Source organism: Cariama cristata, unplaced genomic scaffold, assembly GCF_000690535.1.
Source record: "Cariama cristata isolate BGI_N322 unplaced genomic scaffold, ASM69053v1 scaffold19547, whole genome shotgun sequence".
Lineage (NCBI taxonomy): Eukaryota > Metazoa > Chordata > Aves > Cariamiformes > Cariamidae > Cariama > Cariama cristata.
This window is the reverse complement of record NW_009626292.1, coordinates 7,467-26,268: the sequence shown is the minus strand read 5'-3', so window position 1 is coordinate 26,268 and position 18,802 is coordinate 7,467. Positions and strand designations below refer to the sequence as shown.

Here is an 18,802-nt window from a genome sequence, read left to right as displayed (position 1 = left end):
CAGTAGCCAGATTAAGTTCTAGTTGGGCTTTGGCCCTTCTAATTTTCTCTCTGCATAACCTCACAGCATATTTGTAGTCCTCCTGAGTAGCCTGCCCATTCTTCCAAAGATCATAAACTCTCTTCTTTTCCCTTAGGGAAGGCTAAGTAACCAAAGTCCATGTTCCTTTATCAGGAATTCTGTTTCCAGTATTACAGATTTCTTTTAGCAGTATATTGTGTTTAAAGTTCCAGAAGTGATTTGGAAAGGGAAGTCTCATCTGTATCATAAATATACACTCCTGCAACTTCTGGATCAATTGAGTTTTATGTCTCTGCTGGAAAATTTATGTCTGAACATTATACCTGTCTACAAACAGTAGGTTTCATATAAGTCTATGTATAGTCCCATATATATATGTGTGTGTATGTACATATATATGAAAGACTTCTCTAGGTTATAAAATATTTAGTCATTTATTTTTAGGCTCTTAGAATCTGTGGATCTGGCAGACAGTCAGAATATGGAAAGCATGTCTTCAGTGGAATTAGACAGCACTTTTAATGTTACAGGTAAGAGCAATTGAAAGCTGATTTGCTCTTTCTTTTAAACATATATGTGGTCAAGATAAAGTCACAGTTACTGCTATTCTAAGTGTATAATGTTACTTTCACATACCAAGCCTCAGAGAATTCTTTTGGATTATTAGACTGGAAATTGACATTACCCTGTCCTTCTGTCTTGCAGCAGAAGCCTTTCGTACGCATAGAAAAATACTTGCATAGGAGGTAGTGAATAAATTATTAAACACAGATGGTGTTCTTGATATATTAGATCATAAAGCAGAGTGACCTAACTCCTTCCCTCTAAAGGGGGATTCCTCAGAGACAGGCTCTGAAAACACTACTCAGCAGCTGCTTGCTGAGGAGCCCTTCTAAAGCTGTTGGATGGAAAGTTGTGTCAGTGGCAGAGTTGCAAGATGCAGCGCTGTGGAAAAGTAGTATTTTATAGACAGTTCTACAGTCTTGAATGGTATTTTCAGCCCAGAATAACTAAAAGTGAATTAAACTCTAAAGCTGGTTGACATAGTCTACATCTTTGCTTCTGACTTCTAAAATCCTCTGTTACTTAGCCATTATTACCATACTGTGACAGGATAGTTCTAAAAGCATGCAAAAGTCAAGAATAAATAAATTCTTCATGTCTCAACCATAACACTGCAAATTTAGAAAGAATTTTGCACATATTTACTGCACTGTATATGTGTAGTAGAGGTTGTTCAGAGAAGGCACCAGGCAGTCTGTATTGTTTTTACAATAATGTATTTATCCTCTTGTCCAGAAAGATTACAGGGGGGTGAATACAGTTTGTCAGCAGTATCATTCACAGTGTACATTTGAAAAGTGTTCATTTTGATGAGCATTGTTATTTAATGTATACACTTAATTTCTCCTCAAATATATTAACTCTATATCTAATGTTTGTCTCCTGCTTATTTTGCTTTTTTCTTTTGCTATATTGTTTTCATAAATTATCAGGATTTCCATTTTCCTTTGTTCAGCTTTTGGTTTTATGTGTGTATCTATCTGCCTATCTATTTATCTGGTTTTGTGTGTCCACATGATAAAGAAGAAAAGAAGGAAAATAATTAGGAAATTCTTCTTAATTTTAGATCTTGAATCACAGTTACAGAGATGTCAGCAGTTACCTGTTACAGGTAGGAAACATCTTGACCTCAAGATGAGTTTTATTTTTAGTAAAGAACAAAAATAGTTTTGAGAGATCGGCCTAAAGTTTGAAATAATGTATTTTACTTATTATAGGAAGAGCTATTCTAAGAGTATGTGTTTATCAATGTTACATTGGTTTTATTCCATTTTCAAAGGAATACAGCATATTTATATATTCTACTTTCATTTGGTTTTTTCCTACATGATGAATTTCTGTACCCTGAAGTACACCATGCTCCCACAGCCTGTTGTGAGTTCTCTTAAAGACTGTAGTAACATGTTGTATTGATAAAATTGAGGCTGCAACTGGGAAGGGAAGCTGGGAGTTAAGGGAAAATGCATACCTGCAGTGGCCATTTCCCGTATTTCAAATATTATGGTGTTTAATAGGTATGCATGACTTTTTTTCTGTGTTGTTATTTTACAGTATTAACAGATCATCAGGATTTGAATAACACAGATCTGAAAACCATTCTGAACAGCATGGCTCCTCAACAGTATCGCATTAGAGCAAAGCTGAGAACTTATAAACCCCAGAAACTCTATCAGTCTATTAAACTTCATTGTTCCAAATGCAACTCTTTGTAAGTGTTTCACACAATAAAAGTAACTAGGAATTGTTCTATATGTTTTGGGATGATTTTCAGTATATTTTCATCTTTTTTTATAAAATGAGCTAAGTGGAAATGTACTTAATCTTGAGCAAAGATTAGAAACTCGTAGGTAATAGGTAGGAAAATTTTAAATCATTGGATGAGTTACATTTACAGAATCCTTTGAGTGCTTTCAAAACAATAATTTTTCTTTATTTTCAAATTTAGCAGTGCGGTTTTTACTGTACTGAAGTTTTATTAAAGTACCTGTTTCTGTATTATGGTTTTAAAATAGGATGTGCAAAACGCTATGATAGTCTCCAAGTGAATGAATAAAGTGTCCTTGACTAAAGTGGATATTTCAGAGAAGGCATCTTTTCTGGATCCAAAAATACCAGGGAAACGCCATTCACCTTGGTATTTTTGTCTTTTTTCTTACCTGAGTCAGTTCACGTGACTGTTTTATCATCGTTATTTCCCCTTTAATGCCATTTGTCATTGTGTCAAATAATGCTCAGTCAAATAATCGTATGCCATTTCTGGTGTATATTGATCCAAAAACGAAAGAAAATTTATTTGAAATGGCCTATTTTTTATTAGACTACTGAGTGACATGTATTACAGTGCTGTTCATGATCATCTGAATCCTGTATCACTTTTTTTTCCTGACTTAGCCTATCATCAGTCCCAAGCAAATGGCTTTATTGTTACTGGTATAAACTATTGCTTTCTTTAAATGATGGCACATGAGCATTCTCCTAGCCTTTTGAAATTTTTTGCACAGTCAAGATTTATTAGATACAAACACCACTGAGACAAGAAAATGCCCATACTATCCTTCTCTTACAGTTTTTGGATGCAAAGTAGCACACTTGCAGCTTTAACAATATTGATCCTTACCAGATGTTGTTATAACATTCTCTTGGTTGCTAATGTAACAGCAAGTGCTTCATCATCTTCGTAACATACAAGTACGTGGTCTTTATTACCAAGTATAAAAAGGAGATAATTACCAACAATCTCTGCCACTTTTGTCACTTTTTTGATATATTTGCCGACTCTGTATAGTAATAAGCAAATACAATTGATAGAATTTTGTTTGTTCCTTATGAACTTTATCCCACAGTTTTTCATGACTACTCTAGCCTTCTATATATTCTTGACTTGTCTTCACTGCTGTTCATTTGAGTTTCCTCCTTTTTCACATATTGCTGCCTTCTCTTTGCCACAGAATTAGGGCAGACTTTTAACCAGATAGATTTGTGAGGCTTTAGTTAGCATATTTCCTGCTACTACTACCACCACCCTGCTGCAGTGGTGGGACTACTTGCAGTGCTTTCCCAGAAATTTAGCTTCTCTCTTCTCAACTGTGTGCATCAGGTGGAAGGAATCAGTGAAACATAGTGAAGCTGTACTGCAGCCTGAATTGGGACCCAGGAAGGAAACATCCTTTAGGGGCATCCTTCTCTCCTACGCATTCTGCTATGGCAGAAGAAGTTGTTTCATTTTTTAGCATATGCTGAAGAGCCTGAGTGAACAAAGTTCAATGCAAGTTTGATCCTTTAACAGTTTATGCAGTAAGATGCATATAACGCTTGGGATATAAAATCCTTGTGAGAGATGTATTTTTGTTTTTTAGACTTCGACTGGAAGCTTCTCTGTAAATAACAAAATATCAATATACATGGATGTAGTTTTATTCATGTGTTGACATTACAGAAGTTTCAACTCTGGTGTGTAGCTTAGTTCAAAAACAGTTCATTCCATTCCTGCCTCTATGGGAAATCTACAGGCAGGCTGTAGAGGCTGGAAGAGTTTAATGGGCATATCTGGAAAGATGACCTGTTGTCAGCACTGTGTTCATTAAATGAAAGTTCTGGTTCAGGAAGGCCTCTTGTGTACCAGTTCTACAGTCATAGCAGAAGAATATAAAAAAAAAATTGTTTCATTGACAGGAATTATTCTATTCACTGGTGGAAGCAGCTGCTTTTGGATTTGAAAGTGAAATAGTCAGAATAATCTGCAGGAGTTTATGGTATTTTTTTCTTTAGCTCCACTCTGAAGCTTGGCACTACTTTCTTTCAGTGTTTTGTGAAATAGCCCAAGCTTTTGCCTTTTTTTTTTCGTTGTCCTTTTTGTCATGGTTCATATTCCACCTGAAGTCATCAGGTCTGTCTTGCTTAGGAGAAAACATTCTAATACATTTTTAATTTGTGTGCCAACCGCTGGCTTTTTCCTTGTTATTGGTAATACTGGTAAAATTTGAATGGCCTGCATTACTTCTTTGCGGATGATGACTGGAAATGCATGAATGGTGCACTCTAGCAGGACAGAAAGAAACTGTGTAGTGCAGAGTTGCAGGTGTTCCCTTTACAGTACATATATGAAGTTATTCTGCTCCTGCCCTTTTTTCTTTTTTTCCTCCCCTCAAAATATGCGAAGTAAAATAGGCTAGAACATAAAACTTGAAATTATGCGAGCTTATATGGTCTTTTCACTGTACTGAAGTGGTATGCGGTTGTGTGGCCCTTTTAAGGCCCAGCTGAAATCACATAAAGCTGATATATTTGTTTTTCAATGGATTTACATATGTGTGGATGAAACTACTAGGCTGCCTCTGCTCCTAGGTAAGATTAGATTACTTAGCATATTTATTAACATGGAAATGAATTATCTTGTCATAATTTGCTATACAGCTCTAAATGTTTAAACTGATAAAACAACAAAGTTATTTTTCCTGTATATGCTTTAACTCTCATGACTGTATCTTAATATTTATTTGGAGTACAGTCATCCTTGTTGTTAAATTGCCTAAGGAGTAGCTGTTAGAATTTACTTACTCATTTTGGAAATGGTTTTAGGGGAGAAGTTCCAGATGGAGATGACTTTGACTTTATTTTACAAGGCTCTGCCGCTGCTGCCCCAAACCCAGAATTACACAATACATCCTGGTATGATTCTGTAACATGGACTGCACAAGACCTGAAACAAAGGAAAATAGCTATCCATTTTGTAAAGCATGATGAAATGCTTCAACAGCCTGAAGATACTTTGCTTATGATAGAAGGTAAGATAAATTGCGAATATACCACTTCTTATGGCACAGTGTCCACTCTGAGTATCTACAAAATTAAGATATGTTGAAGTGGTATTCAGTGTAAGTAGTGATGATCGTAAAGGCATCTTCAAAGAAAAGAAAAACTCAGCTGGAGATTTGAGTTACTGTTGTGCAAACAGGAAAAAGTAATCTGTGAAGGTCTTGTAAGGTGCTTCTGTCCATTTTAAAATTATACCAATAAATTTATTTTTGTTTCTGCTAAAATTAACAGCTGGATATGTTTGTTTCTAGCTGTGCTTACTGATTTTTCAGTTCTGATTTGAAAACTCTGAAAAAACTATTTTTAGTATCAGTGTGGAAAAGTTTTGGAAGACTTCTGCTAATAGAAGCCTACAATTAACTTTGTCAGCCTCTGGATGTCAGTGTTGTTTCAGATTAATAGACCTTCTCGCAGCATCGGTTTGGTTTGGTTTCTTATCAGATTTCCTCGGGGAAGAGAAAGAGCCACTGAACTTTAAACAAAGCAATTTAGCAAGAAATCTAATAAGGGATGTTTTGAATAGGATAAAAGTAATAAATAATTGCATATAGTTCCATTCCAAGTTTAAAACAAAGTCTTCAGTTGTGCTCAAGTAGTGAGTGATGTGAATAAGCAAATGTAAGTCAGGTGGTCCTTTGTGTAAGGGTCAATGACAAAACCCCTTAATGTTTTCTGCTTTATATTCAACTAGTTCTGATAGGTGCTCTATTTCTGACATGTTCCAAACTGGATTTTTTTTTTTTTAAATCTAACCTTATATTTGTGAAAACAAAATTAAAAAGAATCTATTTCAATTCTATTTTCTTAAAATAACTGAATAATATAATTGGTAAATTGGTGAATATATTGGTGAATATATTCCAGATATAGAAAACCCTCAAAGACCAAACACATTATGACATTTATTAGACGGACATGGTCTGGATTCTGCTTGTTTGTTAAACACAAGCAATTTGCTCTTCTACAATACAATACTCTGTGCTTCACCATAATCATTATGCTGGAGCAAGGACTTCCTTTTGAGTGTTTGGCATCTATTGGGCTGGAATTGAGGAAATAGTTGGATAATGGTCAGAATTTTATGTGACCCTCCACAGGGAGTGAGGGGAATCCATAACTCTTGCTACAGATTAGTTGAACTGAGGAGTGAAATGTTATGGCTAACAAGTAGATTAATGCTTCTTGCATATTCTCATTATTTGTACATGAAATCACTGTGATTCATATCATTGTCAGTCTGGTAATTTTCTGTGTTTTATGCCAGTCTCTTAGAAGCCAGAATACATTTGCTCGATGTAACTTCATATTACTGCAAAGTTGAAATTCTGAAGACATTTTAGCAAAGTCAATTAAAACCACCCTGAATTTTTTGTGTTAATCCCTTGAATAAGAGCTCAAATGTATATGAGAGGCTTTTTCTCTGTCACTGTGGTTGGATGACCTTTGTTTTCTAACCTTTTGGGAAGCCATTTCAAATATCTGTGGCTCTGTTTTCTTTATTTTTTTACTAGAAATTAAGTTCATTGTGGTGCAGGCTTCATGTTGTTGTGCATTTTTTCATCACCAGTAATAATGCAATTTTATTGATTATATTTTCCTTTCTAGTTACCTCTGCAGTACAAGTAACAAATATATGCAATAAATATTTTACAATCCAGTGTCATAATTACTTGTCATAAAGTCTTTGAAACATCTTAGTTAATGGTAAACAACACAGTTGTAGAATATATTTATTTTAAAACAGTTTGCTCACTTTTTTATTGTTGTTCATGAGCTGCTTAAGTCATATTTTTATTGAACTATTTCCAAATAACTGTTCTCTGTGTGTTAAATTAATAAATTTACCACATTTCCACATAATTGGTGAAATATCAGAAAGATTCCATTATCAGTTCTGCAGTCCATATTACAGAGAATGAAGGCAGGTTATCCTGTGATTTATAACAAATTTGAAAGAACTTTTTCCTGTCATTGGAATTGGAAAATCTCAGGGTTCTAGCTGTAATATATTAAATTTCTACCGTGTTCCTAGGATGGCCGCAATTTAGTAGCACTTAAATTGGCATGAAGTTTGGTGGTTCTGCATTTCCTACCTCATGTCAATTATGATGTGATTGAATAACTACTTTTTCATAAACTGCTGGTTAAAAATTAATAGATTTTTGCCACTTAAAAGCTGAAAAAACAGTTACTTAGGAACAAATGCAAAAAGTCAGTTTATTCTTCCCCCCCGCAAGAAAATTGCTAGTGAAATCATAGGAGAAATTATATGAAAATGATGCTAACTAAATACAACATTATGGTTAGCGTGGTAGCTATAAGACATTGAGGCATCTGTTCTGATAAATGTCTATCTTTGATCTTTATTGAGTCTTTTGTTGAGTAAAAGTGAGAAGGTTATAGACCATTTTTTTCAGTTGTCAGTATTAGGTCTCAATTTTTATTGAAGGTCCTGAAATCAACATCTGATCAGCCAAGAAATGCAAGTTGTTCAATTTATTCTTGATTACAGTTTAAAAAAACATGGTTTTCTGTTTTTAATAGGTGGAACACTAAAAGAAGTCTGGAAACTTGCAAAAAGATTTAAATGTGTTATTCCTGTGAGATCCACAGAAGATGACCTTGAATTATTAGATCTTTCAGCTCCTTTTCTTTTACAAGGGAACATAAAATATTATGGGTAGGTTAAAATATTTGTTGATATTTTGGTAGATGCAGTAGATATAATTTTCTTCAGTAATTCAAACCACAGTGTTCAAGGACTAATTACCCAAAGATTCTTTGGTGCAAAATACATAACATGACCAGCAGTACTGAGATCAGGGATGAAATGCTGTACTACTACCTCGTATTAAAGGACTCAACTGCAGTTGGGCATTGTCTTGCTCTATAAATCTTATGGCCTTAATTACACAGCACCCCAGGTTCAATCTTGCCTGTGGTGTGTGGGTAGGACAGTATACTACAGAGACAGAAATGCACATGTGAGTCTCTTTAGGCTGCAAAATGCGTAAATCTTCCTCGTTTAGTCCAGATCTTCCATTTTCTGGCCAGAAAAATACCATTTTCTGGTCTTACTTGTTAGACTAAAGTCAAAACATATGGTGCTTTAAAACTGTATGCTGGGGCTTTTTGTACACAAATATTTAAATAGAGATCCAGAAAATAATTTCAGGCTGTCAATCCACGTCTCATTCTCTTTCTCATTCCTAGTGTTGGGAAAGCTTGGGTTTAGGAAGAAATAAGGGAATTTTGGACAGCCTTTCATCAAGTATTTGCTATTTATTGAGATCCATAGCACTGCAAAGTGCCTTTTACCTATTTGTGGAGACAACTTCAATAGATTGCTTAACTCCACAGTTCCAAGGCTGTGGAATATGGTATACACATCTAGGTCTGGTGTCTGTGCTATGCCGTGCAGTTCTGTGTTCCTGCTCAATGGGAGCTAGCAGCAGTATGTTCTCCCAGTACTGCATAGCAGCATGCAGTTACTGAGCTCGGAAATGCCAGTCTACTTCACACAAGCTATTGAGTCTTCCCTCTCAGCAATCCTAGTAAGTTCAAGCAGAGTGCTGTGTTGCACTGCTTCAGTCCTGTAGCCAGTAAAAAAATTTCTGTGCAGAAATACTGCATGTTTCACATGAACCCTAAAGTTTCCCATAAGGACCTGATAAAATGAATACAGATAATTATTTCTGTCATATGTTGTTTTGACCTTTCCAGATTTGACTGTCCACAACTTTTTTAAATAAAAGCAATATATGGGTATTCCTACTGGGACTGGATCTTCACCAGTACACCCCTTCCACTTTCATAATCCATATATTTCCCCAGCTACGCACAACTTGCCTTCAGACATCATTCTCTGTTTAAATGGCTGTATTGTGAAAGCCAATGCTCTATAAGATATTTCATGATTGTTTATAGGATGTTTAGGAAGGAACCTCACAAGGATGTTGACATTTCAGAGCGTTGTTCCACGTGCTGTTTTATCAGTAACATACACTTAGCAAAGTCTAAAAAAAAGATTCCGTGTAGTAAAATGAAAAGCAAAGTCATTTTTGCTATAGGAATGAGCTTGAAGACCTGTATAAATATTTAAATGTGTGTACACATGAATGTATGTTCATATATATATTTTAAAAAAACCCCCCACACATGCTTGCATATAAAAAAAAATTCACAGCTAGGTTACTTTATTGGACTTTGGGTGGGTTTTTTTAAAGGAAAAAGGTAGCTTCATTGAGCTTGGCTTTATATCACTTGAGCAGAACTAGTGCTATTGATTTTTATGACACATTTTGTCTGTAATTCTGAAAGGTAATAAATGACTGTTCTGAGTTCTAACTGTAATATACTAGCACAGAAGTTTAATTTGGAAAAAGTAGTTGTTCTGTAATTTTAGTCTTTGAGGCAAGTGAGAACAAGTTTGAAAAGAGATTTTCAATATTTTTGTCCGTTTGCAGATTTGGCATGCTATGTCACATGTAAAATTTATAAGTACTGGTGTAAATACACCAGTAATAAAAGATACTGTTTTAATAACTCATAGTTAATATTTTTAACATTGGTAAAGCCAAATTTCTCCTCTAGCCCTGTTGTGTTTTTAGAATGTGCTACAAGTTCAGATTCATTCCCACTTTTCAAAGTGAGATGTTGTTTATATTGCTAAACAACAAAATAGTGACATATGTATACATGTTTAGCAGTGACATAGGAATATATGTTTAGCAATGTAGTGATCGTAGAACCATAGAACACTTTGGGTTGGAAGGGACCTTAAAGCCCACCCAGTTCCAACCCCCCTGCCATGGGCAGGGACATCTTCCACCAGATCAGGTTGCTCAAAGCCCCATCCAACCTGGCCTTGAATGCTTCCAGATGGGGCAGCTACAACTTCTCTGGGCAACCTCTTCCACTGCCTCACCACCCTCACTGTGAAGAATTTCTTCCTTCTCTACAATCAAAGTCAATCCTATTTCTGTTTAAAACTATTGCCCCTTATCCTGTCACTACAGTCCTCGGTAAAAAGTCTCTCTCCATCTTTCTTCTAAGTCCCCTTTATATATTGAAAGGCTTCAATAAGGTCTCCCAGGAGCCTTCTCTTCTGCAGGCTGAACAACCCCAACTCTCTCAGCCTTGATGTACAGTTTTCTTCCTTTCTGTTCACTGAGGTGGTCTTTTCCAGACCAAAATGATTAATTTCTTCTCAGGGATAATTCAAAAGCAGCATTAAGGGTTTTGATGTGGTCTAAAGCTTGTGTGTCTGGTAAAATAGTTATTTTAAACAGCAATAGAAATAATTTTGCACTCCCACTGAGTAAGAAAGAATTATTTTTTTTTTCTGTGCAGAAAGCTTCTAGTGTGAATAAATCAAGGGCTTGGTTAATCTCAGTATTTTGTTTTAAACGCTAGGTGCAAGCAGTGTTCAACTCCAAAGCCTATCAAGAGTCTAAGTTCCATTGCAGCAGAACAACGGCCATCATGGGAACCAACTGAAATAGCACAAGGTCAGCCAACGTGATGTTGTCCTGAAATACTTTTGTGCCTTGATTCTGAATTGTTTATATGAAATAGTTTGGTTTCTGGGTTGCAGTTTTGTACAGAAAGCAGGTAATTTGTGCTTATGCTTGAGTATAAAACCGTAAAATTTATTCACCTTTTACCAGTTGAAATAACATATTTACTTTTGAAACCATTACAGTATGAATTAAGGGATTTTGTATGTTGAATAGTTTCTTGTACCATAAGTGTCACAAGTAACACCTGTCATAGCACAGAAGTGATGAATTTTGGGTTGCAGATGTCATTTTTTAACTGTGTACATGCTTGCAGTCCTAGAAGTTAGTCTTGCTTTTCCTTTTGAAGATACAGTTTTTCTGACCTGAACTAAAGACAGTCTTATTTAATGACTAGTACCAGTTAGACTTTTATCTTCTGTAAGCCTTATCAATGCTAAGCATATTCCAGATGGTCTGCAAGAAATAATATCCAAATGAAAGGAGTTACACTGTAACATATATGTATGTTCCATGCTCTGTGTGTGCCTTTTGTTACTTTACGTAGTCAACACGTTCAAATGCTGGAAGTAAAATGGAACTTAAAACTTACCAACACGTTAAGGAGAAAGAATGTCTTCATGTTTATCAGTTCTTGTTTCAACATACTAAGTTGGAATATGTAGTAGTATCTAAGCTTGGTAAAGACTTTATAAAAGAAAAAAATTTATTTGAGCAATACAGTGGTTCTCTTAAATAAACTATCATAATTACATTCTATTAAATAAATGTAAAGTTATATATAACTTTTGGCAGTGTTACAACACCTGCAGCTGACATTTAATTCTCAAAATGAGAACAATATTCATTAAATGCTTTCTGGGATTTAAACTATTTTATGTATATTATTCTTTTATCATCTATATTTTCTGTCTAAATGATAACCTGCAAGTATATCAGATCAGTTAAACATAGAATGATTAGCCAGTTTAAGTAGGTATGCCCAGAAAAGACTGATGCAGAGTTGCAGTAACTTTGTATGTTTAAGATATTTTATGTTTGCAGTGTAACAGTTACTGCTGCCAGTGAGACAATGACTATAGTCATTTACTTATGCTGGAATATTTTCAGAACTGCCATCAAAGTTTTTCTGAATAAGACTTTGCCTGGTAGCTTTTACTACATCCCATGAAACAAATTGTTTTCCTTAGAAGATATAGATAGCATTTCAGGTGGAATGCTATCTTACTATCACTGAATTAAGAGCCAGTCTCATTTAATCTCCCATGGGTAAAAGAACAGGAGTACGAGGATCCTACCAAGGTAGGATCTAAGATCTAAGCAAATATTAGCATTTCTTTTACTAGGATAAGAATAAGTACTTAAAAATCTTACTGCATTTTTATAGACCCACCTATCAAAGTGTTTCTAGGCAAATTGCAATGTGCTCTCAAAATATGAACCACATTTTGCTATTCAGAGCCTCTGGTTTTTGTCCTGTCAATTTGTACTTTTAATTAGAGTATTCAAAGTCAGTTACTATTAAAGAAGGGATATTATCAGCTTGAGTTGTTATGGTTTGTCTTGCATATTCACTCTAAGAAACCGATCAATATTTTTTTTTCTTCAGTTTTAGGTATTGAGCTGCTCCAGTATGTTTTTATTATGAAGTTTACACTGGTTGATGGAACAGGAGCACTAAATGCATACCTTTTTGATTATGTAAGTAAATCTAGGTAAAGGTAGACTCTACAGATTATGTGGGTTTGGATTTTATTTGTTTTTAAAATAGCAAATATATGTACAGAAATATTCATTCTATGTTACCTGCAGTGTTTTGCAGGCAAAGTTACAAGTACTGTAATGTTATTAATACCGTCCATCAATGAAGATGCACAGGATGTAATTTGTAGTAATTTTTCAATAAAGTATCAGAGTATAGAATACCAAAGCATAAAGACAACACAGAAGCTTGTAGATAGATTATTTGGTATTTCGATAGACTTTTTATCTATTTCCATGGCTGAGTTTCTCTTTTATCGGCGATGTTAAGTTTTGCAGCCTGAATGCTGTGTGAATGATGGGAGTGTTTCAGGATTTATGCAGGTAACTTCTGGATTAGTTCAAAATCTCATTACCTCTTTTTTTAACTCTTAGTAGAAACTATCCATTCAGTAATTCTTGACTTTGTTTCATATGACCATGAGGTAGAAGAGGCCTTTCTTCCCCTGAACCTAGGCAGGACCTAGCTGTAGCTATACAGATATTTGTCCTTGATTTTAGAAGCGGTTTATTCAACTACTTTGCTAACCTTAGAATTAACCTATCTTCAGTTTTCTCTGAAGCAACTTAAGACTATTACTGCTGCCTGAGACACTGAATAATGGATGGTTTTCCTGTCACTACACACTGTATAATGATTTTACCTTCTGAAGGCTAAAAAACACCATTCATTCTATCTTCTTCCATGTAAGATATTTTTTTCATATCGGACTTTTTTTTTCCTTCCATATCAGAGTTCTTTGAAAACTCTGACCATCATCACTGTTGTTCTTCTGAATTCTTCCCAGGTGGCCCACATCTTCCTTGAAGTGCTAAAATAGGACCCTAGCATGAGGCATTGCCAGATAATGCTTCTGTATGTATAAATCAGTATGGTGATCACTTAATTTCTTGCTTACTGATTCAGAGTATAATCCCTTCATCTCTGAGTAGAACCTCAGCTTTAAGAAATTATTCCTCATTCTTTGTTTGAGCAGTTGATTTGGCTTGCTTAAAAGCAGTATTTTATAGATGTATCTGGTGGAAGTGGGGAGTTGGGGTTTTTTTGTCCTAGCTCTCACGTTTCTCAAAAATTCATTCTAATTCTTTAATCCTGTATACTTGCAGTTTCCCCAGCTTGGTTTTGTCTGTAAACATAGTGGGCCTATTTGCTATCCCATAAAACATAGGTCTCATGAAAATTCTCAAAATCACCAGACTTAGGACAATCCCCTGCAGAATCCACTTTGGACATCTCCCATTTTGACAGTAAATTACCGATTACTCTTCAGGATTCTTTTAATTTCTTTCCTTTTTACTCTAATTCATAAACTTTATTATTAGATTAGCAGTTTGATGCACAAAGATGGTTTGAGTAAGAATTTGTTGTGATGCTGAAGGTGAAGGATTTCAGACTGACAAATGCTGGTCATTGCTTCCTACATCTCCAGTTTAGGGCTGAAAATGAACTGTATATATCTAGCATGCTCCTTAGTGAATTTACTCCTTTACATATATTTTTGTGTACAGTAGAAATATCAGTTGCTATGTATTTCGTCAGTTTTTTCCTTTTGTTTTACCTTTTGGTGTTTTTTGTTGGGTTTGTTCTGTTTTTTATACATGCATGCACACACCCATTTCAGTTACTATAGCCTAAATTTTGAGATGGTATTTCAATCATTTTGAAAAGGAAAAATAATAAACAAATGAGAAGAACTTGGTAAAGAAGAGAATTATAATCTAAAATAGATTAGTATTAAATTGTACGTTTTGCCCTTCTGTAAGTGCACTTGTATTTTCTTATTCCAGCAGTTCATAGCGGGGAATATCAGGATCTCACACATTTGGAGTAATCTATCCGCCCAAGTGGAAAACAGTCAGTGTGGTGGCACTTCAGAGTTATAACTTTGTCCAAAATGGGATAGAGAAACAATTTAGTGGGATTTTTTTTTTTTCCCCTCACTGCAATGCTACTTAATGTGTATATATCAGCATATTGCAGACCATTGTACTAAATGACCTTGAATGGGACTTTGAAGGGCATACTCTGCTTTGTTTAATTTTAAGACTGTAAGTAAAAATACTATTGGAGAAAATGTGTGTTTTTTCTTAAAATACACAGTGTATTAGCAGCAAAGGAGGTCAAAGACTGTAATCGCCATTTCAGCTAGTCATCTCTTCCTTCTGCTGTCCTTTTCCTTTTCATATCGAAAAACTGAACTGCAGAAGGAAGGTGGGCGAAAAGATTTTAAACCATCTCTTGATGCAGAATTCCAAAAATCTCTACTTCAGGGTAGCTCAGATGCTTACCAGATACTGCTCAGTACTACAGCTTAGCTGCAGGAAAAAAACCACTTCTTCTGAAGTGCTTTTTTTTTCTAGCTTTCCTGCTGGTGGGAGTAAAAAAAAAAGCCAATACCTTCCAAGCCTAAACTCAGGTCCTTTAGCACCATCTGAGAAGGAACTGGGCTACTTTGAAGTGCAACTTTACACTAGCTTTCACTCGCACTTCTGTAGAAACGCTCTCAGTTTTCTTTCCTCCCCTCTTTATAGGAAAAGTTATTGAAGGAAAAAATTGAAAAGTTTTATAGTCAGAAGAAGAATTGGTAGAGTGAGAGGAAAAAGTAGTTATCTTTGTCAATTTTGCTGCTGGATTATCCGCTAACTTGTGATCACTTACGTTAAATGTGTCACACAAATTATACAAAGGCAGATTACTCTGTATTTGTATCTTTTAACAAAAAGGAGAAATTGCCATCAAAAAGGTTTAACTCACTTCGAAAAGGTGTAAGATGATGAGCCTTTAGAGATACAAAATCAGATAACAAACTGAGAAAGAATAAAGTTAGAGTTTTTTCAGTCATGCTTACTGTATATGGCTTAAAAAAACACAGAAAATGTTTATTTAATGTTTCAGTGTTCCATTCTTGATTTTACCCCTCCATTCAGAAGTGTATCCCACAGTATAAGCCTTTCTCCATAGTTTCTAAAACTACAAAAAAATGAAACTCAAACTAAGGGAGTTCTACTTGTACAAAGCCAGGTTGCAGTGCCCCCTTCTTTTCAAGTGACTTTGTTCTTCTCAAAATGTTGGGCTCACTGCAGTGAGGGACTGTTGGGGAGGACTGACCATCCCCTCCGGCCATAACATTGTCTGGTTATGGAGGTTTATGAGGACTATCTGCCCGTTACGTATACAGATGTACATGTGTGCTTTCTGGGTAGCTGTAGTCCCTGAATACTCAGGAGTACTGAAATACAGACTGTTAACTTTTTCAGATAGTTTGGGTTTTTCCCTGTATCTGAACAGTTTTAGATATAGTATTGTTATTCTGTTGTGTTACCCATCTGGATAATTTTAAGTTCCTTAAATGATAAAAGAACATGCAGTCAGGGTTCTGGCTAACGACTTCTTACTGCTCTTCCTTTTACCCCTCATACTTTTCTGTTCTCTTGCAGGAAAAGTTTTTCCAAATTCCTGCCTCTGAAATCTTAACTAATAATTTTCTTCAGCAAAAGATGCAGATGACCATGAATACGCTCTGTCCTCCAGGAAGAAAATTAGGTCAGTTTGCCATTATTTTATAAGGGGAGTGGGAAGGGAAAGGGTCTTTCAATCTGCTGTTGCATATGCAAAGTCTTAGAATTCAACTTATGCATGGGCAAAACTCAGAGCAATGCAGGAGTCTGTAAGTAGGGTTCCAATTAATTAGTCTTGATATGTTTCTTTAATAGCAGAACTCCCTTTTGAGAAAGAAAAGTAATGGTTCAGTAAATTCTCATGTAGCATGCAATGATGTGTGAATACAGTCATGTCTATGCAGGCACTAACATGTCATTTGTATTCATATGGAAGTCAACCAGAACACCCTCGTACTGAATGTCACAGCACATTAGGGAAAACTGAAAGGGAATTCAGCATATGGCACATGCTTTGGGTGAGATTCTACTTTTGAATGCACATGCTGATTTAGAGCATCCCTTGCTACAGGAAACATTGATGGAAATTGAGCAAAAACTTAAAGCAAATCCAGTCACAGAGGTTTCTGTGCAGTATTTCTGTTGTGGCAGAAAGTAGTTCTGCCTAAACTACACGCATCCAAGGTAGCTATATGTCTCTGCAGCAGCTCCGATCTCTGGAGCATACTCCCTCTAACTACATGGCTGTCAGTGACCACCACAACCATACTGGAGTCTTTACCATACTTACAAAAAAGTGACCCTTTTGTAAAGGGTGTAAAAGATGTTCCCTTTGAGACCCATGAAATTGTCTCATTGAGACACATGGAGATGAGTTTTTATTATTGGAAAGTCTTTGTATGTGCTATACTGTGGTACAACTACTGGTACAGGTGTTTTGGGGGGGGGGCAAGTGCTGGGGCGAGGAGGATGAGGCTTGGAAGATTGTCACTGAACACCATTTCAGATGGTGCAGGAAATTTTAAGATACAAATTGGAATTTCAAAATTAGTTACTCATTTTTCTTCCTATTAACTGTTGTATTCATTTAGATACTCTAGTTAAGATCCTGCTCAAGTTATACTTCTCTCCTATAAAAGTTTGAAATGAGTATTAAACAACAATTTGGGTTTTGTTTGTAGATGACTTGCCATGGCTGGAATGCTTCATCAAGTCCTATAATGTCAGAGATGCAATGAAACATCAAGTTTATTACCAAATTTTTGACACTACAGTTGCTGAAGATGTTGTATAGCGATGTGTTGCTAATAGGAAGTAATCCAGTAAGAATCCAATTTTGGGAGGTTTGGGGATCAAAGACTAAAAAAAAAAATTAATCTTTGTTCCTTTCTTAGGAATTCAACCTGCACGTATGAAGCTTTAGTTTGTATATTAATGTGAATGGGAATTATGCTTTGATGTATTTACTATTCTCTGCCATACAGCCATATGATCTGAGTGCAATTGGAGGTGCTAAGCTTTTCACTGGAGGCTGCTTGGCTCAGGCTGATGGAAGCAATCTAGTATCCATCTGTTCTTCAAAAAGGCAGTGATGAGGTTACTCTAAACTGGTGAGTTTTACTCAGAAAATATAGTCAGAATGATGCTGTTTTGTTCATTTCTGTATTGAAGTAAATGATGTCAGCAGAGATAGGGAAAAGGAGCTCTTCAGTAAACTTTGTCTCAGACTACTTTCTCTTTGTGCAAGCACATGTTATGGTTCTTAGCCAGTTTAACAGGGAGGTTCTCTGTTTTTAGAGACTTCTTTTATTTTGCACTGATACGTACATTCAGACAGAACTCTTCCTGTTAATCATGCTAAAGTTACTGCTATGTGTACCAGTTACTGTAGATTTTAATGGAGTTATGAAAGTGACCATGTAATGATTATCACTAAAATTAAAGTCAAGCCATGAAAGTAAGGTAGTGTAAATTTGTAAAATGAATATTGACATTTGCTAGATTGTAGTGATTTTTAAGATGACCATATTGGGTACCAAAGTTGTTAGCATGCTTATTAGCTGGGTCTGTGTTTTCAAAGGTTCTTATATATCTGACTAAATTTGCTGTCAGATTACACTGCCCAGATCTGCTTTTTCTGTCTTACATAATCAGATTGTATGACTAAATTTAGGGATACAGAACTGATCTAGTGATATCATGGCTTGAAAATACTCCTGGACTAGAAAAATTACTTGGTCTTTTTACTTTGCATTCAGAAATCCATAGGACAAATTCAGGACATGTTTCTCCAGGGATAATTAATGTAGAAATCCCTGTCAAATCAAATGCTTTCCATCAGAGCACAATTACTTAATATTTACAACAGCTGTTTTTTAAGGAAGTTCAGAAGCAAGATGGAATACTTGTAAGTAGATTATTGTTTTGATAGTAGATGACATTTTATTTTTTCATTCTTCAGGGCTGTTTAGTAGATTATGCAATTTGTCATTTAAAATTTCATCTAAATATCTTCTGATAATTTTCTAGTACTCTAAAAAATTATTCTGGGTTTATATGTCATAAACTAGGAGATTGTTCTTTATTGATTGAATGTACATGGAGAATGAATATTAAAAGTGGTTAGTGGATATTTCCTTTTAAAAGTATGGGGAAAAAAAAAAAAAAAACCAAACCCAAAAAAACCCAAAACAAACCCCCACAACTTTGGAATTGAACAAGCA

At 35.3% G+C, this 18,802-nt stretch overlaps 1 protein-coding gene across 1 annotated transcript; it reads left to right on the top strand.

The window, feature by feature from the left end:
• Nucleotides 1-465: 465 nt before the first annotated feature.
• Nucleotides 466-17,373, top strand: POT1 (protection of telomeres 1; the record flags this gene model as incomplete). The annotated part of the gene is made up of 9 exons (XM_009703985.1): nt 466-551; nt 1,652-1,696; nt 2,137-2,293; nt 5,164-5,369; nt 7,945-8,080; nt 10,816-10,910; nt 12,529-12,620; nt 16,119-16,224; nt 17,261-17,373. Coding segments are annotated over 9 exons (1,036 nt in total), but the record flags the coding sequence as incomplete, so codon positions are not given.
• Nucleotides 17,374-18,802: the final 1,429 nt, after the last annotated feature.